Here is a 27576-nt window from a genome sequence, read left to right on the forward strand (position 1 = left end):
GAGAGTCATTCAAGTAACTCTCGTAGAGGTGCTTGATCAACATGAATAGGCATAAAAACGGCAAATTTTGAGACCTTTAAAGTGAAGGGAATTAGAAGATATTCAAAATGACCAAGGCAAGTGTTGAATGCCCCTGGTTGCCTTTGTGGATGCAAATTAAGTGGTAGGTATTACATAGGTGAGGTTAAGTGAAGATAGTGGCTTCTTGGATGAGTTTGAAGGATAAGGTGAGAAGTGCAAAAGAATACTTGTTTTTTGATTGTTATATTGTTCAGGACATCAAAAATCAAAGCAAGCTCAAGTGTTATAAAACTTTTCTTTGTTATGTAATTCATGTGGTCAAAAATACGCACAACCCGAGAACTGCAAAACATCACGTGAGGTAGGGCTGCACAATAAATTGTTAAAAAAATGGCAACGTCCATCAAAACCTACATGTAAACTCACTTCCAATTGACAGAAATTATTCTGCTGTGTATTTTTAGGAGCTGCATCACAAACAAACACTCCTATTTCCCTCCAAGTTTCTCAAATGCCCCTCAACACACCCCAGGCCTGGGTATTTTTCTGTTGCCTCCTGTACTGTTGCACCTGGAATAAGATCAGTGGTGCAATAATATGGGTGATAAGGAGGCAAGGACGAGGTTTGGCACTTGCCAAAGAAAATGTGATGATAGAGAGAAGACAGAGTCTTCATTTTTAAAATGATATACACATCCCGACGTTGTTGTTGTTACTATTATTATTGTTGTTTTTATTAAAGAACCAAAACATAACATTTTACAATAGAATATATTGTACATAATCTATTAAATTACTGTATATGTGTACTTTGCATTGTTACATTAATTTTATCATTATTATGCTTAATTGTTTTGTACAGTGCCAGCGTTGTGCACCGCTCTACAATGACAAACCCTTCAGGTCCGGAGATCAGCTCCAGCCTATGAACTGCCGACCTTGTCAGTGTCACGGCCACGCCCTCTCCTGTCGTTACGATGTCCTAGTTGATGACCAACCATATGAGCACTATCGAGGAGGAGGAGGCGTATGTGACAACTGCAGGCACAACACCACAGGTGAAATGTTTGCCACGTAGGCCCATTTCTTACATTTAATCCAAGTGATAAAGGACCTGGAACTGTCTTGCCTTAGTGAATGAACATAGTACGTAAGCATCTGATTGCATGTGTATATATATATATATATATATATATATATATATATATATATATATATATATATATATATATATATATATATATATATATATATATATATATATACAAAAAGGAAAACAAAACAAAAAAACTGCTTAACGTTCTTTGTCACATTTTGTCTTGATTTGTGGTATTGTTGCCATCTTTTCCCTAAAAACTGTATATGAAGCCAGAAACGGCTTTTCCATTCCCTCTTGAAAGGTTTGGGAAGAGAAAATGTAATGAAAAAGTCAACAGTGCCTAGGCCAAATTGAATGGATCATTAAAGTGAACAAAAGTAAATACATACCATAGCAAATAATTTTTTACTTTTACTCACTCACTCTCTCACTCATCTTCTTCCGCTTTATCCGTTCCCGGGTCGCGGGGGCAGCAGCCTCAGCAGGGATGCCCAGACTTCCTTCACCCCAGACACTTCCTCCAGCTCTTCCGGGGGGAGTCCGAGGCGTTCCCAGGACAGCCGAGAGACATAGTCTCTCCAGCGTGTCCTGGGTCTTCCCCGGGGTCTCCTCCCGGTGGGACATGCCTGGAACACCTCCCTAGGGAGGCGTCCAGGAGGCATCCGATACAGATGCCCAAGCCACCTCAGCTGACTCCTCTCAATGTGAAGATCAGCGGCTCGACTCCGAGCTCCTCCCGGGTGACCGAACTCCTCACCCTATCTCTAAGGGAGCGTCCAGCCACCCTGCGGAGGAAACTCATCTCGGCCGCTTGTATCCGCGATCTTGTCCTTTCGGTCACTACCCAAAGTTCATGACCATAGGTGAGGGTAGGTGCGTAGATTGACCGGTAAATCGAGAGCTTCGCCTTTCGGCTCAGCTCACCACAACGGTCCGGTACATCGACCGCATAACTGCAGACGCTGCACCAATCCGTCTGTCAATCTCACGCTCCATCGTTCCCTCACTTGTGAACAAGATCCCGAGATACTTGAACTCCTCCACCTGAGGCAGGACTTCTCCACCCACACAGAGAAGGCACGCCACCCTCGGATTTGGAGGTGCTGATTCTCATCCCTGCCGCGTCGCACTCGGCCTCAAACCGCCCCAGCACATGCTGAAGGTCCCGGTCCGAAGAAGCCAACAGGACAACATCATCCGCAAAAAGCAGAGATGAAATCCTGTGGTTCCCAAACCGGATCCCCTCCGGCCCCTGGCTGCGCCTAGAAATCCTGTCCATAAAAATTATGAACAGGACCGGTGACAAAGGGCAACCCTGCCGGAGTCCAACATGCACCGGGAACAAGTCTGATCTACTGCCGGCAATGCAAACCAAACTCCTGCTCCGATCATACAGAGACCGGACAGCCCTTAATAGAGGGCCCCAGACTCCATACTCACTGAGCGCCCCCCACAGAATGGCACGAGGGACACGGTCAAATGCCTTCTCCAGCTCCACAAAGCACATGTAGACTGGTTGGGCAAATTCCCATGAACCCTCGAGCATCCTGCGGAGGGTGTAGAGCTGGTCCAGTGTTCCACGACCGGGACGAAAACCGCATTGTTCCTCCTGAATCCGAAGTTCAACTATCGGCCGTAATCTCCTCTCCAGTACCCTGGCGTAGACTTTCCCGGGGAGGCTGAGAAGTGTGATCCCCCTATAGTTGGAACACACTCTCCGGTCCCCCTTTTTAAACAGAGGGACCACCACCTCGGTTTGCCACTCCAGTGATACTGTCCCCTTCCTCCATGCAATGTCGCAGAGGCGTGTCAACCAGGACAGCCCTACGACATCCAGAGACTTGAGGTACTCAGGGCGAATCTCATCCACCCCCGGTGCCCTGCCACTGAGGAGCTTACGAACTACCTCAGTGACCTCGGCTTGGGTGATGGATGAGCACACCCCAGAGTCCTCACCCTCTGCTTCCACAGTGGAAGGCATGTCAGTTGGGTTGAGGAGATCCTCGAAGTATTCCTTCCACCGTCCGACAATGTCCCCAGTCGAGGTCAACAGCTCCCCACCCACACCGTAAACGGTGCCGGCAGAGTACTGCTTCCCCCTTCTGAGGCGCCGAACGGTCCTCCAGAATTTCCTCGAGGCCGACCGAAAGTCTTCCTCCATGGCCTCCCCGAAATCCTCCCAGACCCGAGTTTTTGCCTCCAGGACTGCCCGAGCCGCGGCTCGCTTGGCCTGCCGGTACCCATCTACTGCGTCAGGAGTCCCACAGGCTAACATAGCCCGGTAGGACTCCTTCTTCAGTCTGACGGCATCCTGTACTTCCGGTGTCCACCACCGGGTTCTAGGATTGCCGCCACGACAGGCACCGGAGACCTTGCGTCCACAACTTCGAACCGCTGCGTCGACAATGGAGGCAGAGAACATGGTCCACTCGGACTCAATGTTCCCCGCTTCCCCCGGGATCCGAGAGAAGCTCCCTCGGAGGTGGGAGTTGAAGATGTCCCTGACAGAGGGCTCAGCCAGACGTTCCCAACAGACCCTCACAATCCGTTTGGGTCTGCCCGGTCTGTCTAACCTCCTCCTCCGCCAGCGCCTCCAACTCACCACCAGGTGGTGATCAGTTGACAGCTCAGCCGCTCTCTTCACCCGAGTGTCCAAGACATGCGGCCGAAGGTCAGATGAAACGACAACAAAGTCGATCATTGACCTCCGGCCTAGGGTGTCCTGGTGCCACGTGCACTGATGGACACCCTTATGCCTGAACATGGTGTTCGTTATGGACAAACTGTGGCTAGCACAGAAGTCCAACAACAAAACACTGCTCGGGTTCAGATCGGGGAGGCCGTTCCTCCCAATCAGGCCTCTCCAGGTATCACTGTCATTGCCCACATGAGCGTTGAAGTCCCCCAGAAGAACAATGGAGTCCCCGGTTGGAGCACTATCCAGTACTCCTCCCAGGGACCCCAAGAAGGCCGGGTACTCCCCACTGCTGTTCGGCCCGTAGGCACAAACAACAGTGAGAGACCTTTTCCCGACCCGAAGGCGCAGGGAAGCGACCCTCTCGTTCACCGGGGTGAACTCCAAAACATTGGGACTGAGCTGAGGGGCTATAAACAAGCCCACACCAGCCCGCCGCCTCTCACCCTGGGCAACTCCAGAGTAGTGGAGGGTCCAGCCCCTTTCAAAGAGCTGGGTTCCAGAGCCCAAGCTATGTGTGGAGGTGAGCCCGACTATCTCTAGCCGGTATCTCTCAACCTCACGCACAAGCTCCGGCTCCTTCCCCCCCAGCGAGGTGACATTCCATGTCCCCACTGTGAGGGTTTTGGTCCAGGGATTGGGTCGTCGAGGCACCCCGCCACGACTGCTACCCAGTCCACAATGCACTGGCCTCTCACGGACCTTCCTGCGGGTGGTGGGCCTACAGGAAGGCGGGCCCACTTCGCCGTTTCGGGCTGAGCCAGGCCGGGTCCGACAGGCAAAGACCCGGCCACCAGGCTCTCGCCAGCGAGCCCCAACCCCAGGCCTGGCTCCAGGGCGGGGCCCCGATCCGGGCGACGTTACGGTCCTTGGTTTCTTTCTTCTCATGTTAGGCTTTGTGAACCGCTCTTAGTCTGGCCCGTCACCCAGGACCTGTTTGCCATGGGAGTCCCTACCAGGGGCGTAAGTGCCCCCGACAACATAGCTCCTAGGATCACTCGGGCACACAAACCCCTCCACCACAGTAAGGTGGCGGTTCAAGGAGGTTTTTTTTAACTTTTACATTACATTTTAATTACAACATTTATGATAATACCTATTTAATAATTGTATGAATCAGCAGACTGAAGTGTGTAAAAACATCTGTTCTGCAGGTCCTCGAGCTGAAATTTCTTGTACTTTTTTGTCAGTGTCATTAAGCAGTAGGCAAACACGTGAATAATAAGTATAAGAAAACAGCCACACATGAATTCATTTCCCTTTGGGGATTACTAAAGTATGTTTGAGTGTGAACTGAATTGGATTGAATTATATTGTCTCAATACATTGTAACTACGGCGATCCTCCAAAAATCCACAGACGCTTAGTTTCCTGGGAGCTCATCTCCTTTTCAAAGAAGCAAAGTCTCCTTGTGTATGCCGTGTAACATTTTGCTAAATATACTTAATTTAAAATCCCAAAACTCACTAAAACAAAGCAACTGTTAAGAATAAAATATCAAGAAAAATTCTTGTGTGCTCAATTTAGTAAAATAAAACCTAAAATGAATTTATGTTTCCCTCTGTGACCTTTAAGAGGATGTGACAGTTTAAAAGTTAAACTATTTTTTTTGATGATTGTGAGGAACCAGAGCGGCCTCCCCACGTACAAGGGGACAAGGCAAAACTGGACCTGGGTGATGAGGTGTAAAAAAACCTTGCAGAGCGTAGAATGCCAAAAAATAAGGCTTTTTATTTTGTGTAAAAAAAACATACAGGCGGAGGGCAAAATCCGTATTCTGAAAAGGCACAATGGGGCATAGCCTCGCAACAAGCTTCCTCCATTCAGCAGACCCCTCTTCTGGTATGCAGCTGCTGTTTATAAACCCAGGCAGGGTGGAGAGGTTGATTGGACACAGGTGTGCCGCAATCAGCAGAACCAGGCACACCTGTCTGCTGCTCCCCTGCAGACCACGCCCAATCCTCCACTCTGCCACACACAAAAAAGTCCGGTGATGGTGAGAAGGGGAGGGGTTGCTCACTTTCTTACAATGATCTTTCTGTTTATATTGAGCTTTTTTTCCAATGTATATATCAGGAGTAGCATGGTTTTTATCTACTGCTCCATATATCTGACCTTGTTTTTGTCTCTATTCTCAGGAAAGAACTGTGATCTGTGTAAAAGTGGGTTTTTTAGGCTGGAGGACTCTGATCCCAGTTCAGCCGACGTGTGTCAGCCCTGTAACTGTTACACCGCTGGAACAGTCAACAGCAGTATGGGCTGTATCCAGGTACACACCAGCGTATACTGTACATGGAAGCACATTGTTGTTCACTGAAACTATTTTGAAACACATTTATTCCCACAGCTGTTTAAGTTTTTTCATATCTCCCTTGCATTCCTTTACCTCTCATTGCTTGTCTTACTTCCAGATAGGAGGTCAGTGTCAGTGTAAGGCTGCAGTTACAGGTCGTCAGTGTTCAGACTGTCTGCCTGGTTGGTTTGGTCTCAATGCCTCAAATCCGAATGGCTGCATTCCCTGTAACTGCAGTGACCTGGGCATCATCATGACCGCAGCAGGTGCAGTGGCCAGCTGCAGTTATTACACGGGACAGTGCCAGTGTAAGCCCCATGTCTCAGGTAAATCTTTCCCAAAGACTTGAGGACTTCTTTTTTGTTTTATGTTGTAGTTGTGTTCATAATTGTACTTCTCAGAAGAAGCCTATCCACTGTACAAAGTTGCATCTTTACACTGAAAACATGCTGAGTTGGGTTTTGAATCATGTAGTTAGATATTCAATTATATTAGGCAACCTCAACATTATTTAAAAAAAAAAAAAAAAAAAAAAAAAGTCCACTCACACAAGTAAAGCACAACAGTTCCGACATGTTTGGTAGCTACACTCACGAAAGTAGTTTGTTGATAACTTATTCTTTTCATTCGCACTAATTCTGCTTAATTGTCCGGCAACCCTGCCTTAATTAACACATGATGACTTTTAATGAGGCGCACACAAAGCTAAACTATATACAGAAAGCGGGGTGTGTATGACAAAACAAGCATGCATACACATCGATGAACACACATATCCATATTCCAAAGTGTTGTGGCTTCCAAAATAAACAGGCTTCTCTACTGGCAGTGCTTCCAGCCGTTGTGCCTTTCTTTGTGATAAATGGTTTCACTCTCTCCACTGTGTGTCTTTGAAGACCACGCTTGTATGAAATGCAAAACCACCCAACGTTCCTCAACTCAACGCACCGTGTTCATAGCTAAGCCGTGCTATCAAGAGTCCACCTTCTGTGTGCAAGAGCGTATGCGTTCTGAATGTGTGTAAGTGTGCTTGTTTGTTTGAATGTATAAGGGGGATGGATATTTACATGTGTTCAGGTACTTTTGTCTTTGCTTACCTTGTGTATTGTGTATTGTTAGTGTCTTTTGTGTGTGTACCGGTACATAAAAGCGTGCGTATGCACGCGTGTGTGCCCGTATGCCATAAAGGACTAAGCTGATATTTAATTCTCTAATTCAATGCCAAGTTGATTAAAACAAACTGCTGCAGCCCCTTGTATTTTTCACACTTTTCCTTACAAGGCCCGTTTTGCTTTTTTTCTCTGGCGTTGTTTGTTTGGTTTCTCCCACAGGTATTTTTCAGAAATGAGATTTGATTACGGCAATTTATTACCGCCAAGCTGATACTTTGAGTAGAGCAATGGCAGGCCTGCTTCAGAAGGATGGAATTGAAATGTGTGCGCAAAGACACAAACACACACACGCAGAAAGGCGCACACACACTCATAACAAGGTGCCAAAGTGCATTGTGTACATAATAGTGTTTGAAATGGTGATGCATGAGCCTGTTAACCAGCTGGCTCCTGATAAAAAGCTCGGCCATGTCCCGAAAATGCACATACACACATATGCACATGTGGGCACATGGGCACTTTACCATAAACTGCATCTTTTGTTCTGATCAAATATCTTTTAATGCAGCCCATTCGCTCATGTTTTTGCTCTTGTTTTCATTTTCTTTTTTTTATCCGTTACGTTTTTCTTTTGCTGTTTTCTGCTCTCATAGTAGTTTAGAAAGGAAAACATAGTGTGGTGTCATCTCTATTTTCAATATATTTTACTGTATAATAATAATTGAATGTTTTGCACAAAATCTGTACTGAGTGCAGAATACGAAAGTATTGTTTGGCTTGTAATAAGGATCAGCCTGTCAGTCTGTATATTTGGCATTTATACACTCAGTGTGTACAAAAAAGTATACATACACTTCTGGACACGCAGAGATACATCATCACTGAAATACTGCAGATGACTCTCTGTGGAAAGAAATACTGTATATTCATGTGGATAAATTCATTAATTTGGGCAGACCAGGGGAGATGCCAAGTGTCTAGAGCACAAGAATCCATACACACATGTACACTAACAGCAGCGTCCAGGTATATTTCTATAAATGTGTGCACACACATTCATGGCCACCCACATATGAACACATGCTCCCTCATAAATGACTGTGGTGACTGCACTGCCCCCAGGCATCCATTTAGGGATAGATTGCCTGTCATGAAATACGTATGGCATATTCAAATAAGCTCTTCACACACCAACACACTGCATATCATAGTTTAACTAGCCCTGCAACGTAGCAGCGCTTCAGCTGCTGTTCTGGGCTGAAAGGGATGGAAACATCCTCCTGCATGGACTTAAGTGTGATGTCTGCTGCTGTTGATGATTATTGTATTTAATAATAAGCAGAACAAAAAACAAAAAGGAATAATGTGCTTATATCCAATTGAAGAGCATGCAAATTTAAATTAAAAATAAATCAAAATCCATTAAACTAGTAAATAATAAAGAACATTGTTAATTCGTTTATTTCACATACAACTATGGTAAATACAAAATAGAGCCTCTTTCAGCTCTAAGGTTTCATGTGTCTTGAAATGAGGTCAAACAAACTCAACTACACAGGAACAACAGTATAAAATGACATTAAGAAACAAAGAATCTTTGCCATTTACTGCTTATTTTGATGAACTAATGTTTCTTGATTATTTAATAAAATTAATATTGTCTTCAAGTATCAAATTTGGTAAATACAATCAGATAAATGGCAACGAACAGTACAGCATTATTATTTACATCATGAACATGCTGTTGTGGCACCTTGATAGAGCTATGCATGAGTGAAAATACCAAAAGCTCAATGAACTGAAGCAGTTTGAAGTGGACAATATTTCTTCACAGTAAAGTGAGAGAGTCAACAGGTCAAGTTTGTCAAAGATTGTATTAACCTGATATTTTGTGATTAAAATAAATGTATGTGCTTTAATTACTCACATGACACAGTTTTTCTTCCATCTGCTGTTTATTCCAAACAGTATATATTTTAAACCTGCTAATAGTGAATAACTGTAAAAATATTATTGTACAAGAAATAACATTTTTTTGTAAGATGCAATGTTTCCTCCCAAAAATAACTAATTCTTAAGTTTTTACTCAATCATGAATCAACGTTATTCTTTATTTAATCTTTTTGTCTTTCCTTTTCCTTTTTCCTCTCCCTATATTCTTTTCTTGTAAGAGCTTATTTTATTTATTTATTTCTTACTCAGTAAAATTAAGTGTTTGGCCTTAGGTGAGTGATCCATCATATGTCGGGGGCATGGCCCTAATGATGGCAGTTTTATTCACTAACCCACCCTTTCTCCGCTCTCTCTCTCAATCTCTTTCATACACGCATTTACACACACACTCACTCTCACACACGTGCAGATAGGGAGAGGCTAAATGCTCTTTGGTCAACAAGCAAGCAGCAATGGACTTTTTTCTATTTTATTTATTTATTTATTTTATAAATTTTTTCCCCCTCATAGACCCCATTGTGCCCACTTTTCAGCATGTTTTTTTTTTTCTGTCTCCTTCCAGGTGTTTCATGTGACCGTTGTGAGTTTGGTTACTGGAACCTCTCCCACCCAGATGGCTGTATTCCATGTGATTGTGACCCGCTGGGTTCCCTCAGTCCATTCTGTGAGCCTGAGGGGGGCCAGTGTGAGTGTAAGCCTGGGGTGGGGGGCAGGCGATGTGACTCGTGTGGCAGCGGCTTGTACGGGTTAAGACTCGAGGGGTCCTGTGCACCTTGCATCTGCTCACATGATGGGACCGTACCTGGGACAGACTGTAATCAATACACAGGACAATGTGTGTGCAAGGCATGTATCCCCATTTTCAGGTTATGACTTTTTTTTATCCTGTTCACTCAAGTTAAAGTTAAAGTTTACTTTCATAAATACTAAAGAATCAGAGATGCATTTCACATTTAGCTTTGATAACGACCGTTACCTCTGACAAGCACTTTTCTGTTTATAGAAAAGCGCTTATGTTAATTCTTTCAGTTTAAAGAATTTTATGGAAGCTACTTATAACAACAGGTTTTGATTGGCATAGAAAAATCCAAAGCAAGATATCGGACTCAACTTCATGGCTTATTGCCTATAATGGTACAGGCAACAAGTTTAAATTAAAATTGCAAAAAACTTCAATTTTATAGAAAAGCAAATGACACTAAAGTTAAAGATTTCATTGGCCGTTTTTTTTAAACTGTTTTTAATCAAATGTGGGGTGATGGCCAAAGGTGGGGTTAAGTTGATGTTATGGTTTTGCTGTGAAATATTTATTTTCCTCATTCTTTGAATTTTCCATCCTTACAATAATTATCCCTTATTGTCATTCCTCCCTTCATTTGACAACATCTGTTTCAAAGGAACATGTGGAAGGCCGTCGCTGTGACTCTTGCCGTCATGGTTACCACACCTTGGAGCATCGAAACTCTCTGGGCTGCCTGCCATGCATGTGTGACTTTGGTGGGACTGTGCCAGGGGGTGTGTGTGATAGCAGAACTGGACAATGTCCATGCAAAGACGGGGTGAAGGGAGCACAGTGTACCAACTGTATGCAGAACTACTACAACAGGACTTTAGACCTCCACAGTAAGAGAACTTAGAAAAAGCCTAAATCATCTTCAGCACTAATTACACTCCTCTTGCCCAACACTGTTTAGAAGCTCAAGCTTTTGTGTTTTTGCATTAGCAGTAATCAGCCATGTAAAGCACTTCTTCCAATGTCATTTTGTCTCTTGTCAGAGGGTTTGTCTCAAGGCTGTGTACCATGTATCTGCGACTCCAGGGGAACAGTAATGGGGTCAGTGTGTGACAGCACCACGGGCCAGTGTGTTTGCCTCCCAACACGCTATGGAAAAGACTGCAGTAGCTGCAGACCCGGTGAGTAAAGAGAGTTTAACATATGGACATGTTGATGGAAGAAATATGGTGTATAAGACAATTATATGTATAAAGAGTATATTACCTATAAATGGGGTTCCAAAAATTCTAACATGTTGTCGGTCACATCAGAAGTCACATCAAAACCAATTTTTTTTAATCCGAGGTTGAATATAGTGTTTTTAAGACTTTATAATGACACCTTGACATCTTTTTTCAGTTTTTTGTGTGTTTTGATAGAAAACACACAATCTTAAACACACAATCTTGATCTTAAAAGAGGGCATGTTGTATTTAATACAATTTATTGAATACATTTCTTAATTTACACAACTTTTTTAACGATTACATTGGATGGAAATTGAGTTATTGATGTAAAGAAATTCCATGATGTCGATCTTTTTTTTTTATTATTCCACCATTTCATTGCATGTGCCAAGCTTCAATGCTCCTTTGCCAGCTCCTGACATGATCCAAACACTAGTAGTGCCTGCTCAATTAGCTGACATGCTCTTAGAAAAATAAACTGAATTGATTTATACTCTGTAACCTGAAGTCCCGAATGTAAACCCACACAAAATTACTGAGGATGTGTTTAATTTTACTAATGCTTTTTATTAGTTTCGGTCACACAAAATGAGCAGGAAAGGAAATAGGAAAGTCTTAAATTATCTGAACACCAGTGTAACTTTGTGTGCAGGATAATTGTGAGTAATTTAAAAGTATCTGTGTCCAGGTTTCTATCTCTCTCCAAACCACAGTATGTGTCTGGAGTGTGACTGCCATCCTATGGGAGCATTACAGAGTAGCTGTGAGAGCCGGACCGGACAGTGTGTCTGTGTTCATCCCTCAGTGGGAGGACAACGTTGTGATCAGTGTCATGAGATGTTCTTTGGATTCAACCCTGGTCTGGGCAGGTAAGAACATGTTTGTCTGATGGAAAGCATGTCTGATCATGTTATATATAAAAACATGTAAAAAAAACCAAAAAAAAAAACGTTATGTATACAGCATATAAACTTAGCACAAAAAGTAAGGACATTTGTGTCCGGTAGATTATTTCTTTGCTGTAACAATGCTTCTTGGCAATAAATCATTGGAAAGTGTAATTATTTCCCATTTAACTGGTGCCACATTTGTAAGGAACAGGCATTTGTTGGATGAGCAACAGAGCTGAGTATGTAGGTTGTGCCTAAGAAAAATGTGCAAATCTTTTCTCGCAGTCCCAAACAACTTTTGTCAATTTTGTCATTGAATCTTGTTTGTTGTTTGGTAGATTAGATGATTAAAGTTTAAAGAAACAACACATATTGGCAGAACCATACACGGCCCCAACAGCCTGGCATCTCCTCCACGTGCTGGTCACCAGTCTGTTCTCACACTACTGTGAAATGGCATCCCAGTCTTCAACCAGCATTTGTCGGAAGCCAGCCGACGTGGTTGTGTTGGTCCCCCTGGCATCAACAGCACGCCCAAGCTGATTCAGTTATTCAGCTGATACATAGGGTTGAGGTCAGGACTGCTGGCAGGCCATTCCTCTGCACTCCCAAATTCTGGAGGTAATGTCTGATAAAACCTGCTCTGTCGGGGAGAGCGTTGTCATCTTGGAGGATATAGTTCCGTTCCAGACTGTGGTGTTATGGGATTGCCACGAAAGAATCTCACCACGATATTTCTCTCTGTGTTGAGATTGCCTCCAATGATGAGGAGCCTTGTTTTTCCAGTGTGGGAGATGCCGGCCCACACCATCATACTGCCTCCATCAGAAGAGCGTTCTCCGTGTCTTTTCCACACAGAATCTGGACTCATCACGTTTCTCCACATGTTCAGGTTCCAGTGCACGTGTTGCAGACACCAGCGCAAACGGGCCTGGCGGTGAAGGGCAGTCATGGCAGGCCTCCTGGCAGCCCTATGAGAGATTGGCTGTATGCAGTCTGTTCCTGATTGTCTGGGCAGAGAGCCACCAGCGATATCGTCCTGCAAAACTTGAATGCAAACCTGTAGAAAACAGCCTACGGTACCCAGGTGCCCGATTGGCAGCAACTGGTGGTACCAGAAGCTCAAAGCAAGAATCAAAAGCAACAGGAAAATATGTTGTTTGGTATTGGCAGAGAAAAATTGGCAAATTTTAATGGGCACAACCCACAAACTCAGCTCTGCTGCTCATCCCAAAAATGCATGTTCCTTACAAATATGGCACCATTTAAAAGGGAAATAAACAGACTTTCCAATGGTATAAGATTTATTGCCAAAAAGTATTGTTACAACATAGAAATAATCAACCAAACACCAATTTCCAATCCTGTACTGGGTCCTGGTGGTCTGCTGGAACCTATTACAGTTTATTACAGGCAAAAGGCAGGGCTGCAACCTGGACAAGTTGCAAGTCCATTGTAGGGCCACATAGAGACAAACAACCATCCGGGCTCACACTCTCACCTACGGACAATTCAGAATGATCTATTAACCTAACGTGCATGTTTTTGGACTGTGGAAGGAAGCCAGAGTACCAGGAGAAACCCCTCGCAAGAATGAGGAGAACATGCAAACAAAGAAAGACTCCTGCTGGGCCCAAATGAGGAACCTTTAGTCTGTGAGGCAACAGTGCTAACCACTAAACCACGTGCTGCTCATATAAATATATAAATTCAGAGAGATGAGATGCTGTGGTTGAGGATGTGGAGGCTGAATAGTTCTCCTTTGAGCTTGTACTGTGACATCACAATTGTAATCAGGGTTTTACGTTCTTTGTAATTGAGTTGGTAGCCCATTCAGACACCCTTTTATATGCTTTCAAAACACACCTAAAAAAAAGATGCAAAGGGAAGAAAATCATGCCTGTATTTTGTAAACTTAATGAAGAAAGAAAGAGAGAATGATGCTCACTTGCACAAATATGTTGGAAAAATGTATAAGACTGATAAAAGCTTATTCCTTTTACCACTGCATTTTTTCACATAACCTTTTTTCCTCAGTCTTCCGTCCTTTAATTCTTCCTATCTCAAATAATTTTTAATTATTAGTCATTTTTTCTTTCATTTAAATGTAATCAAGTAATTTGTCCTCCCCTTTCAATCAAGAAGTGTTATACAAATGATTTTGCACACATAAATTGACGTGTGAGCGTTTGGCAGAGGATGTTGGCTTCTGTCTCTGAATATAACGGTTATTCAGTCTGAGGGATGGAAATTTGGCACACATTCCAAAATACTTGTATCTATAATCTGGTAACACTTGTAGAGGCTGTGCGTGAACTGGAGATGTATGCATAAAAGACGGAAAAGAGTCATAAACATGACATGACACCTGTCATAAACATGAATACATGCCTGTTCCTACCTTTTGTCATTGTCATTTGCTAGATCTTTTTTTATTTTTTATCATCTGGGTAGCGGATCATTTAAAGGAGCTTGAGGCCGGATTGAGGCAGAATTTATGAAAAAAATTCGTATACGTTTTAAGTTTTCTAGTAATAATGTCAGATGAAGCGTTCCAAACCCAAAAGAATGATCCCTCTAGTGTATCTCTCCGTTGCCTTGAACAGGCTGTGTGCTGCAAAATGTGCTGCAATTCGGGCCCAAATTTCCCGCACTGGGCTGCGGATGTGACGTCACATGACGCTGCATGCGCATTCTCCCCGTTCTCCCGTGCCGGCTTCGCTGTTGGCTGCAGTACCCCCGACGGCCGTCGTGGTGAAGGGTGGCGCTAGAGAGTCTCATTTCTTAAAAGGAGCCTCAAGCTCCTTTAAATTAGCATTTTTATTTTTTCGTTTGTTGTTTGTCAAGATGAAAACCATCTATCTTCCGCGGGGGCCAGGACACCACGAAATACACCCAGTTACTTGACCTTGGCTGAGGGCAGTTTCGTCAACCCTTTTTGCCAATCAGCTTTGCATTGCATGAACTTCTCTCTTGCACACTCAATGTGAGTGACTGGTGTTGCAGGCCAGCAGTAAGGGGCGGAGTAGTGGTAATACTTGCAAATACTACTGTCAGGGCAGTGGGTCAAAAAACAAAGTCTGTATTATAAACAGCTGTATTTATTTTAAAAAAAAAGTAACAACAAGTAAGCATGAAGTAAAATAAGAGGTAATGTTTTGTGGCATTTCCTTTATAGCAACAGTTGAGGGAACAGAAGGGACTGTGTGGTTTACATATATTGCATTTTCTTTAGTGCATTCTGGATATCTCAACCAAAGATGAGCTATAAACTTTTACCATAAGACTTGGGTCTCCATAAGAACAATTGGTCCTGACTAGTTTGGTAATCATGTGAGCAAAGGTCCTGATGAGGTAGAAAAAACAAGAGCACACACAGACATAAAACATACACACACAATTACAAATACGCTCCCCACTTTACTTTTAGGTTCATGAAAAAGAACGACTGGGTGTGATGTTGGTGTTTTCCTTCTCCTTGGCCAAGGGAGTGAAGGTCGAGTCACTTAGGTTTTCATGCGTATGTGTGTATCTATGTGTGTGCGTGTTTGTGTGAGCACCAGTTGACAGGACAAATTTGCGGCTCTTTATGAGGCTGTGGCTTTTCACACAGCAATAAAGAAAGTGTGTGAGAGGGAAACACAAAACATTTGAGCACACTACCAACAGACAAAAAAAAAACCCCAGATGCGTTGCATTTGTGTGTGTGTGCATGCTGTGTGTGTTTGTGGTGGGGTGCTAGAGAGCTGATGGGTGACAGTGACGTGATTTTATACATCCGCACTCAGCCTGTGTGGTGTCTACGTGAGTGTGTACCAAACATCCTCCAACATGCAAACTTTGCTACGTGTGTGTGTGTGTGTGTGTGTGTGTGTGTGTGTGTGTGTGTGTGTGTGTGTGTGTGTGTGTGCGTGCGTGTGTGTGTGTGTGCGCGCGTGTGTGTGCGTGTGTGTGTGTGTAAAGGTGTGAGGTGGCTGGCCGGATGATCACCCACTGTCCAACTCCTTTGAGGGTAACACCACGACGGTGACCCAGACACGGGCACTGTCAGACACACACATACGGTCACATGTGCTCACACACTTTGACAACTCTGATGGGGGATGCAGTTTCTGTGAAGTTAGTTTCACAGCTAGTGAGTGGAGGGCGGCATAGGTGGCAGTGAGGGTCTCCCTCACAGTGTTAAGGAGAGGATCCAACACCTCACGGACACATACACACACAAGTTTTCTTTTGAACATTTGCGCCCCCATTCAGACATGTTTAATAATGTATTTTCTTTATTTTTGGCCTACCCCCCTCTCACACCCAACCTCCAGTGTTTACAAAGAAACTTTGTAGCTATCCGACAACAGAAGCAGAAAGCATTCAATATTTCATTATCCTAATTTTAGAAACCCATGCAAATCGTGTCTGTATTACATGGTATATTCTTATACAGTATGCAAAGTGGCAGTACTGTAAGTAGTCAAATCAAGAAAAAATTTATTTATACTTTTGTAGGAGTCAGTAATGGCTTGATGATATCCTGGTAATTGTCAGAGAACATCAGTAAATTACTATCAACTTTCAGCAATGAAACACATAGTCTGATGCCTTTTTCTACTGTAGGTTAAATTTTAGGTTCATTGTTAAAAGACTGGATTCAGAGGAAAGTGTTGCCTATACCGTCAACTAGTTCACAAAAAAAAAAGTGATTTAGCTTTAATCCATTCTTCCTAAGAAATGAGGTATGATGAGAAAACATACAAAGCCAAACCTTGAAGTCGCCCATCGTTCAGTGCCATGGAGGATTGGTGCTGATCCTGGCTCATTTTGATGGCTGTCAAGTCTTTTTTTGTCATTCATTAAATCACTCTAAAACTTGTTATAGTCATGATCAGTGTAGATTGCCCTAAACACTGGAGACAAAGACCAAATAACATCAACTTTTCCATTTTCATAAATAAAGAAAAACCCAAATTACTCAAATTTGAGTGTATTTGGAACACCCAAAAACCAACAGTCACAGGAAAAATGTGAAAACTCACAAAATCTCTTTCTTCCCCTTTTTGTTTATGTGCAGATGCCAGCCTTGTGCGTGTAATCAAGAGGGCAGTATCAGTGGTTCTTGCCATCCAGACACAGGGGCATGTGTGTGTAAGCTGTTGGTAACTGGAGACAAATGTGATTCATGTCAGCCTGGAGCGAATCATTTTGATCCTGAAAACCACTTGGGCTGCAGCAAAGGTGTGTTCACTTGTTAATCCACACAACAATTTATTAACTGATCAGAAAATATTCTTTATTACATCAATGTTTTAATATCAAAAAGTATGATTGATATAGTCTGTATTTATGTTGATATCGATAACGGTTTACCTGCCTTTGTTTTGCTCTTTTTTTCCGTGCAGCACCCTCTCAGCAGCCTGCACCTATGGGCTTTGCTCCCAGCTATTCATCTCTCCGTCTGTCCTGGCATCCACCTGATTCCCCAAACTCTCACAGAATCAACTACACTCTCATCAGAGATGAACAGTCAGTGCATTCGGTCAATAGCCACTATCCTTTCAGTATGTATTTACAAGGCTTTTCACGAATTTATAATGTCATTCTTAATATTTCAATTACGTATGGTAAAGCAGTGTTTTTGTGTATTTCTGTTTCATACCACTGTAGCATCATTTATTAAACTATTCCTTATGTTTTAAGGTACTGAAACATTTGAGGACAATGGGCTGTTTCCCTTTACAAACTACTCTTACTGGCTGGTAACAGCAAACATAGCTGGTAAGACAGTGAGTCCTTCAGTCTCGTACCAAACTTTAGGTGCACCACCTTCTGCTGATGAGCTCCGTATAAACCTGCTGGGACGACCAGGTCCAACCAGTGCTAGCTTTAACTGGAGCACACCGAGGAATGCCACAGGTCCAGTTGAGAGGTAAAGACTCTGGGGAAGTGGGTTAGGACTTAGATGCAGTGCCTCAAAATAAGGAAACTACAACACAATTATCATAAAGAGTAAGTAGTAATTAAAACTAGTAGACTGTAAAGGTTGTTTTCAACGCCCGTCAGAGGTTTTACCGACTCAAAAGTACTACAACACTTTAGACTTTCTTAACTCTATATCTTCTGCAATTAAAACTTGTCCTTGTGAGAAAAAAGCTATTACATATCTGTTGTTATATTGTCAATGCTGTAATGTAAGTGTTATGAAGAGATATTTATTGTAATAGACGGAGGTGGCTTTGTTTTAATCTTTGTATAAAGGTAGTTATTTTGCATTGGTGTTCCGTGTCCCTTTAAAGGGTCACTTGGTAACCAGGATAGCAGAGCCACCACATCCGGTAAATGGGGTCAATAATTTTTATTTTAATCTGTGTTTGAATTATAGAAGTAGATAAAACTAATATGTTCTGTTAAAAACTTTCCTGGAGATGCAAATTGCTTTGGAAACAGGTTAAATTTTAATGCATTCAAGCCAGATGGAGTACAATTATTGGCAATCAAGTGAATTTGAAGAGGGACTTCAGTTAGTTGACACTTTGATATAATAATTATGTTTAGATAATGAAATTGTGTAGAGAGCAGGGGTTTGAGGGAAAATTGACCTGGACATGGACACTGAGGAAAACAGGGCAAAATTTAAAAAAACTCATTATTTGGCTTCAAAATCAGTTTTCCAATTATAGAAACTTGAATCTTTGCGATTTGAAAAAGATGATTGGATAAATGATAGAGACGGATGCATGATGGAGTTGAGAAATATCAGTAAGTGGTTTGTCACATTAGGCATGAGATGGAGGATAAAGCTCAAAGCTAAAGAAAAAAATAAACACAGTTTTTATCTAGATATCTTTTTCATTCTTTTATGGGTAATTTCATTTTTAATTGATTGATTGTAAAATCAAGAGGCAGATAGGCAATGTGAGTGGAAAGGTTGGTTCAGGAGGATCCTGGTTTCAGACTCCTGAATCACTGCCTACATTTGAACCATTTTTATATATCTTTTACACTTGTTGTCTTTACGTCTCTCTGACATTATAGAACCAGAAAACAACATTTACAGCATAGTTGAGTTCTCAAAAACGACGACAAAGGAATTTCTTATCACTTTTTTTCTTCGATAGGTTTGTGTTGTCATCCATAGAGTCATCTCGCAGCAAAGATCCTGTAATTCACTATACAGGTTTATCTACAGAGGCAGTGGCAAGTGGCCTAAAGCCTTTTACACAGTACACCATAATACTGAAGGTGAGTTTATTGAATAGCAACAGTTTTCAACTCATATGAATATAAATGTTGCATCAACTTTTTCAAAGAAATTGCAAAAATGTTTTATTTACAGTTTTTCAATCGCTGCAACAGCTTGATTATGATTTTTTTTTTTAAAGAGAAGTCGTTAATCTTGTCTCCAGGCATGTTCTTCTGGAGGTTGTACTTCTAGCCCACCACTGGTTCTTCTGACAGCTGCTGCTCCTCCACAAAACCAGCCTCCCCCTAGAGTCACTGCTACTGGACCTCATACACTGCATGCGTCTTGGGAGCCCCCAAGTCAGCCAAATGGTACTACCACATTTGCATAATGCATTTAAAAAAATGTATTTGTATGTAAAGCAATTTGAATTGTCTTGTACATGAAAGGTGCTATACAAATAAACTTGTCTTGCCTTACCACAATCACAAACACACACTTGATTGGTATGTAACATGGAGTAAATGGAGGTTTGGCTATAATGCACATTGCTAATTTTTAATGGAAACAAAACACAGCATGTTAGCACAATACCAAGTGTTAAGCAGGGTGTTAGAGGAGGGTGATTCAGTTTTTCATAAAATGTATCTGAAGAAAATAAAAAAAACAAAAACTCCTTTCATCTCGTCCCACCTTGGGCAGTTGCTCTTGAATCTCAAGTCCTCTGCCAGAAGCCTGGAAATCTGAGGGCTGTAGACACTTCTGGACTTCCAGAGTTCTTCAGTTGTAGAACAGACAAACATTCACTTCTAGAACTGATGAATTATTTTGCCATTATCTCAACCAATCCCTGAAAAAGAAGATTTCCATCTTAATCACTTTTAAACATAACTTGTCTGTTAAATGTTTTTGTGGACTGATTAGAATAAATTTTTTTGATTATTATTTGTGTGTAGGTGTTATCACAAAGTATGAGGTGTTTCTGCGTGGTCCAGTGGATTCCCAGAACCTGTCAAGTTCTGCTGTTGAGAAGAGAGTCTTCTACAGCTCTGGTTGGCTGGATCCAAGTGTCTCTACAGAAGGAGAGCTAATGAACAGAAGCACAGTATCAGCTCCTGAAAGCAGTACAGTTGTCGCAGATCTGCAGGCATTTTCGACCTACCAACTGAGAGTTGTGAGCATCAACAGTGCAGGAAGTGTCACATCAGATTGGAGCACAGCACGAACCATGGAGGGAGGTTTGTATGTGGCTTGTCATTACAATCTACTGTATACACCTGGATTTGATGTCATTTTATGTCAACAAAGATACACAGTCCTGTTGGTTTGCTAGAATCTTCACAGTCAAAGGAAGCAAAGTAAAAAGTGTTAGACATGGACCCTCACTTGTTGTTCAGAGGCTATATCTTGGGAGTACCGAAAAAGTAACCCCTGCTTTTTCAGGATAAGGAGGTTACAACCATGTTGGTCCCACTCAGTACCATGATGTGTACTTCAGTGTTCATTCACCTCATCGGTGGTTATTTGTGCTTATTACTTTAGTACTCATCAGTTAACCTGAGGGATTGGAAAGATTAAAATGTCTGAAGCCAGGCAAGAGATTTAAGGTTAATGAAATAACAAAAAAAAGTTGGTTACATTTAATAATAATAGGATGAAGCAATAAACCATTGGATGCTGTCATTTGAATAGTCCAGCTTGATGCTGCCAAGCAGTTCCTTCCTTTTATATCCTTATACAGTATTGCAAATAGCCTTTGGTGATGGACTGATCAAAATGTGCTCTGTTCAGTTCAAAGTAGACCCCAACTTATAATAAACAATAAGATGTTTAGATAAAAAGAGAAGAAGCCTTGCATACAATAATGAGGAGAGAACACGAGGAACAGCCTGAACACAGATACAAACAACAAGGAAACAAAATGACCAAATATAGTAAATCTATGCCAGTGACCCCAAACCAGAGTTGAGTCATTTACCTTTGCACTAAAACTAATTCAGCCCAAATAGTAGAAAAAAAGCTACATAAAATGGAATACTGTACTTTCTTCTTCTTTTTTTAGGGTAGACAGAGAAGGAAATAAAAATGATGTTGGGGGGAGGGGGAAGTCATTTAAATATTTGAATTTCAAAGAGATGATATGGCTCATTAGGACTAAATGATTGCCTCCAACATCACTCTGAGCTATGTGTCTGGATAACAAGCATATGATGACACCATTTTAGATGTGGAATGTGTGCCGGTATTTTTGCACATACGTGGGTTTTATGAAAGACAAGAATATGACAGTCGTTATGTCTTGCGTGAATTACATTTCACAGCATATTTCACAGTTTCACATGCCATCAACAGTGAAATAAAGAATTTCTCTCTCTAAATTATCATGTAATTGCAGATATGACAACCATAGAAGTAAGAAGCACTCAAATCCATTAAGCTCACATAATATCCACAAAGTCTTGATTTTCAGTGTTTTCCTGTAGAAAGAAAAAAACAAACATCCTGTAAATGAAAAATAGAAAAAAATAATAATTTTTTTATGTGGGTCTTTCCTTGAAATTGAAGACAGGGCATTGATTTATTTTTTTATTTTCTTTGTAGAGATTAGTAACTCGAAGAAAATGTGTTCATTTATAGAAAGGACATAGTTTAAAATGTTAATTGTTGACTTCAAAAAGTATAAATCTTGTGTAAGTTGTGCAATAAGCTGTTAATTTGTAATAGAGAAGAAAATGTTGCACCAAATTCTGCTAATATTAAAAGTTACTGACACTAGTCCCGTTGGGTAGTTCTCCATCATTTCACCACAAGATACCTTTGCCTCAAGGTATAAACATGTTTTATATTTTGGTATTTTTTACAATTCAATGCTCTATTTTTTAATTATTGCATTTAATTATTACATTATTCTTTAATGCCTTATTCAAATTGGTGTATATTATTTGCATTTGCAAATATGCAGATGTTTTGGTATTAATGAATCTGCTCTGTTCCTATTTTTTCAGTCCCAGAGTTTGTGGCTCCTCCAGAAGTGTCAGCACTCTCATCCACAAGTCTCAAAGTCACATGGAGCTCTACTGACCATCAAGGGTTCATCTCTAGAGGACCAGTAATTGAATATCGGGTCAATTTGCTCACAGTTCAGACTACCAATATGTACGCTCCTCCAGTTGTTAGTCAGGTGAGCGGACGCACACATTTCGTTGGAAATAATTACTACAACATCTTGAAAAAAAGAGTGAGAGGTAATGGGTAGGAATGCATAAAATGTTAGAATTATGATATATACTTTTGTCTTTTTTAGCTGTTTTAGCTTAAGCTGTTTGGTTTAAATCATCTTTATGACAATTTTTTTTAACTGTGCCTTCTTAGTTTTTAAAACCGGTGTCTTCCTTTGATTTTTAAGTTTTACTTCCCTCTGCCTTTCCTCTGACTGTCAGGTTTTACACAGAGCGGGACCATCATCACAGCCTGTTTACATAGTTAAAGGACTGAAACCTTACCACGCTTACAACTTCACTATCACGCTCTGCAACAGGATGGGTTGCATAACAAGTCTGCCAAGCACCGGACGGACCTTACCAGCAGGTACAACTAAAATATCCACAGACATCCTTTTATCCATTTATCTATTGTCTATGCTTGATTTCTGCACCGCACACTTGGAGGGCCTTTCTCCACCGATACTGACTTAAAACCAGAGCAAACAATTAATGTGTGAATAGTTTATTTCTGAGACAACACATGGATTAATGCAGCCACATACACTCACAGCTATACCTACTGGAAATCAAGAATTCACAATTTACATACCCTGCACTCCTCTGGACTGTGGGAGGAAATTGCAATCCCAAAAGAAAACTCATGTAAGGACGGGAACAACCACGTTGCACAGAAAGACCCCCAGGTTACAACCAGGAGCCCTCTTGAGGTCACTGTAACAACAAACTGCACAACTATGCTGTCCAATCCACACACAAACATGTGAATGCAAACATTAATATTTGTTTCTCCTTCAAGCGGCGTTAAAACAATCTTAATGTATGTAAAATTGATGTTTGCAATATTTCTATTCTCGCAAGGCTTAAATCAAGGACTTACTTTTCTTTTGGTGTTGTAGATGTTTCACCTTCTGTCCTGAAGATTTGTTCGTTTTGTTTTGCTACTAGGCCTTTGAGAAAGTTCACTAACCTTGTTTTTGAGCTGTGAGAGTTACCGTAACCTGGATGACTGACAATCTACACCACTGTATTATTCGTATAGTTCATAACAACAACACAAGCCAACTACATATCAACACATACTACTAGAAGTATTGTCTGCCATTATGTCCTTAAGTGCCGACAGTGTTGGCAAGAGGGTGCGGATGCTCATGATGCATAAATGTAAAAACACTCCATCTTAATTACTATAAATAAAGAAAGCCCTTCCTGCTGGTCTTGAATCGGAAACGCAGAGTTACAAAAACATATGGAGTACATCTTTCTTTTTTTTCCTCTTTTTTGGAATGAAATGATTACATTTGATACCCCGCCTACACAAATCTAAGAGATGAGCACGGATTGATGAGTTCAGAACAACGTAGATAAACCTTGAATTATTTTATGGTTTGACTGGCTGGTTTCTCTTTCCTCAGTAATTTGCGTTCTGACTTCTTCACTCATCCACATGTCTATACCAGGCTCGTTTACTGAAACACAAATAACACATGGCAGCATAGGAACATGAATCACTTTGTGTTCACATGAGGCGTTTTTCCCCGATTTTGCTTTCCATCACAAGGCATTTGGTGTGTTGAAGGGTTGTAGAACATTTCAGTCTGTAAAGACTTGCTCGGGGATTTGAGCTTTTGAAGACACTTAAAGCGAGCGCATCTGTTGGTGTAGCAAATATTATCATTTTATACAATTCTCCAAAAGCTCCTTGGGTTTATTGTAATGAATCCTTGCTTTTATTGTGATGAATGATGTTTCATATTGTAATCGGTCTACTTTTAAAATGTAATTTTAATAGCTGCATCTGTTGACACAGTGACTGTGTTTATTTCAAGTAATTCCAGAGACTTCTCTTGACTGTAATACAGTACCATTCAACATGGCTTATTGTACCCAGTTGACTTTTTGAATGTATTTTTAACAGCCACATCTGTTGCCAATGTTTTCTTTCATCCAGCGCCAAAGATGTCCCTTGTTTCAACTGTAAGAAATGATAATGGGATGTGCCATTTGGCAGATTTCTTTTTTTTTCTTTTAAATCTCATAACAATTTGCATAGCATTTGCTTGTCCACTGGGTGTTAAGTTCCTGTTGTATTTTCTCTCAGTTTAGCTATAATCTCAAAATTATTAGAAAATGTTTCAAAATAATTTTGAAACACGTACTTTAAGGAGGTATTGGGTTTGCTCAGAACCTTGACTGACACATTGATTTTCTCTCTTTTGAAACAAGTATAACCATTTTAGTTAAATGTAATGATTTCTTATTGATCTCCTGAGGGAAAAATAGTTCACTGGGGGAACTATGTAACATATAATTAAGCAACACAGGGTTATACAGTTTTCCATTCTCCATAGAAATGTATTTAAAACCATTGTAATTGGTACGTCCAACATTCAAAAATTTTAAATGAGCTAGAATTAGCATAATTAACTATTAATTACTTTGTCATCATGTATTCCTTTTTCTCCCCAACCAATACATGCTTCTTAGGCAGCGCTTCTCTTCTGTGTAAAAAGGCTTTCATCTTGGTAGTGTTTTACAATTAAACTGAACATTTTAAAATCTTCTAATTCAAAAGGTTCTTGTGGAGGAAAGGCTATTAAGTTGTATGTCTTGTAAGGTGCACTTCAGCATGGTAAAGATGCACTGATAAATGTCGCAAACATAAAGCAGGGCCATTAGAGCCACCATCTGCTATAAATGAACAGACAACATCACCACAGCACATGACCAACATCAGCGCACACACAAAGACAGATGCAACAAGACAAGGAATGAGCTCTCTGTCCATGTACGTTGATGCATTTGTAGTTATTTCAATGTGTGTGTCTCCCCACAAAGGTATCGATCACAACGTAAAGTGAGTGGCTAATCAGGGGCTGATGGTGATGTTTTATGTATCCTACATCCATAACTGCTTGTTCTACAAGATATACACACACAGACATACACACATACTCACACTGTTACACCACTCAACAGAACAGGAACTTTATTGATTTATGCATAATTGGCCTGAGGCCCTTCTTGAGAAAAGAAATATGCATGGCAAGGGATCATGATGTCAATAAGTGGCGCACTTATGTGCGTGGTGTAACTGTACGCTAAGAGCCTGTTAAGGCATGTCAGTTGCTGTAAAAACAGGAAGCACACACACACATGCACAATTGCTCCTGGGAGCTGGCCCATGATTTAGCTGCTTCATTACCATGTCGGCAGCTAAAATTAACCTTTGTGGTTGACTGTTAACCTTGTGTGTATGTGTGTGCGTGCGTGCGTGTCTCTTTGTGTGTTTGTGTGTGTGTGTTTTAGATAAGTCAAGTGACAATGCAAGTGGGTTTTATCAAACTGAATGTGTCATACTTTCCATTGATAGGAGTGTTTGTCATTGATGCAGAAGAATGATGGATGGAAAATTGAAGATTGTCCAGTTCTAATTGTGTGGCAGCCTTGTGACCCATCCATGACAACTTCTGCCTTGTATATGCTGGGCACTGACGCTCGCAATAATTCATGCCAGGGCATGAAATATTGTGAGCTCGCCAGTTAGTTTTCTGTGACGTTTCTACTGCTTATCATCAAGTGTGAGATTCCACACTTGATGATAAGCAGCTTCCTAAGGCTCCCAGAAAATGTAGAACTGAGTATTGAAACTAAAAGTGTACCTGTCGCCGGATCGATCCCCAGCCTTGTCAGTGTCCAGCAGGCCACTGAACCCTAACTGCCTGCATTACCCCACATTACCCCACATTACCCCACCTGCTTATGTCACTGCTCCCAAGCCCGGATAAATGGGAAGGGTTGTGACAGGTCGGTCAGCTGACATAAAACCAATGTCAAATCAATATGCAGAGAACAATATATTCCACTGTGGTGACCCCTACAAAGGGAAAAGCCAAAAGAAGTTGCTTTAACTCTACAGTCATATTAATAAAAAAAGTTATTGATCCCCCCAAAAATCTGAATCTTCATAAAATCACCTTTCTATGAAAATAAGCTGTTAATCTTATTTCCAGAACAATCTTATTTCCAAAACAAACAAACCAAACAGACCGGTTCGATCACATTGCTGTGTGGTAAAAAATGTAGATAAATGCCAGCATGTCCCTTGAAAATATGACGGATTAAAGTCAGGATAAGTAGCTCTAAAATCTCAATGCCCTTTTCTGCATTGCCATCACAGAAGTATACATGGCGTTTGAACACATCACCCATCACACAGCCTGCCTTCTGAGCCTGGATGGTTATAAAGCCTGTAATGAACTACTCTTTATAAAACAGGACAACTGGAGCTGTTCTGAGCCATTAGTGGTGAGACTGTTATGACTTGGTGTGTGAATCAGTGATGATGCCTTCAGTTGCATTCTGGTCTCATAGGTGTGCCTCATCCAGGAGCAGTCTTAGTTATGAAGGTTAGTTAAGTTTGGTAAAACCTCAGCGCCAGCTGAGTGTGGTCCACTTTGCTTCACTTAGAGTCATGCAATGAGTGGTCTCTACTCCCTCATTTACAGACATTTCAAGCTTCGATTGCTGAGAAAAGTAAAGTATTCTAATAAACTAGTTCATCAAGTAGCTTTCATATTGAAAATGTACTTCCTTTCGATGTTATTCACCCTGCTGTCCTACTTTCCATTTGCCAAGAAAGACCAAATACCCATCTTCTAACATGGCAGAGAAAACGACATCCACCTTAAAGCCAGGTGGATGTTAAAACATGTATGCGTGTCACACAGTCAATTCTCCTAATGTCTCTGTAGCTCTATATCAATAGACTGGTAAGGTATTGATTTGTAATAATTTATGGCCTGATGTGCCAAGATGAGGCGCCTTGAACGAGTTATCCACTTCCCTTTTAAGAGCCCAATTACAACTCACACCAAGATGGTCCACATGTGTCACTGAAGGCAAATTTACTCCTTCAAACCATTTAGACAATTACTGAAACACACACAGAAACACAACGATAGAGTGACACTTAATGCACATTCATCTTCTCAATCCCTGCACCAGTCCATCATTTGCTGTGTTTCTTTCTCCATTATTCTATCAGCCCTCTCTCCATATCAGCCAGTCTCCAGTCGATGTATTTATGATACATGATGAAATTACAGCTCCAGAACTTCCCAGTATCTTTTTAAAGGGATGTTAAATTAAACATC

The 27576-nt window shown here is 41.3% G+C and overlaps 1 protein-coding gene across 1 annotated transcript in view; it reads left to right on the forward strand.

Moving 5' to 3' along the window:
- ush2a (Usher syndrome 2A (autosomal recessive, mild)) overlaps positions 1–27576 on the forward strand; it is a 275510-nt gene that overhangs the window by 58395 nt on the left and 189539 nt on the right. The window contains exons 13-27 of the mRNA XM_061745247.1: positions 884–1079; positions 5954–6084; positions 6227–6434; positions 9736–10019; positions 10571–10796; positions 10950–11087; positions 11824–12004; positions 17091–17254; positions 17419–17577; positions 17717–17945; positions 19135–19258; positions 19423–19570; positions 20156–20437; positions 22205–22380; positions 22640–22787. Coding sequence (XP_061601231.1) covers positions 884–1079; positions 5954–6084; positions 6227–6434; positions 9736–10019; positions 10571–10796; positions 10950–11087; positions 11824–12004; positions 17091–17254; positions 17419–17577; positions 17717–17945; positions 19135–19258; positions 19423–19570; positions 20156–20437; positions 22205–22380; positions 22640–22787 — 2794 coding nt within the window. The remainder of the gene's footprint in view (positions 1–883; positions 1080–5953; positions 6085–6226; positions 6435–9735; positions 10020–10570; positions 10797–10949; positions 11088–11823; positions 12005–17090; positions 17255–17418; positions 17578–17716; positions 17946–19134; positions 19259–19422; positions 19571–20155; positions 20438–22204; positions 22381–22639; positions 22788–27576) is intronic.

This window comes from Cololabis saira, chromosome 2 (assembly GCF_033807715.1).
Source record: "Cololabis saira isolate AMF1-May2022 chromosome 2, fColSai1.1, whole genome shotgun sequence".
Lineage (NCBI taxonomy): Eukaryota > Metazoa > Chordata > Actinopteri > Beloniformes > Belonidae > Cololabis > Cololabis saira.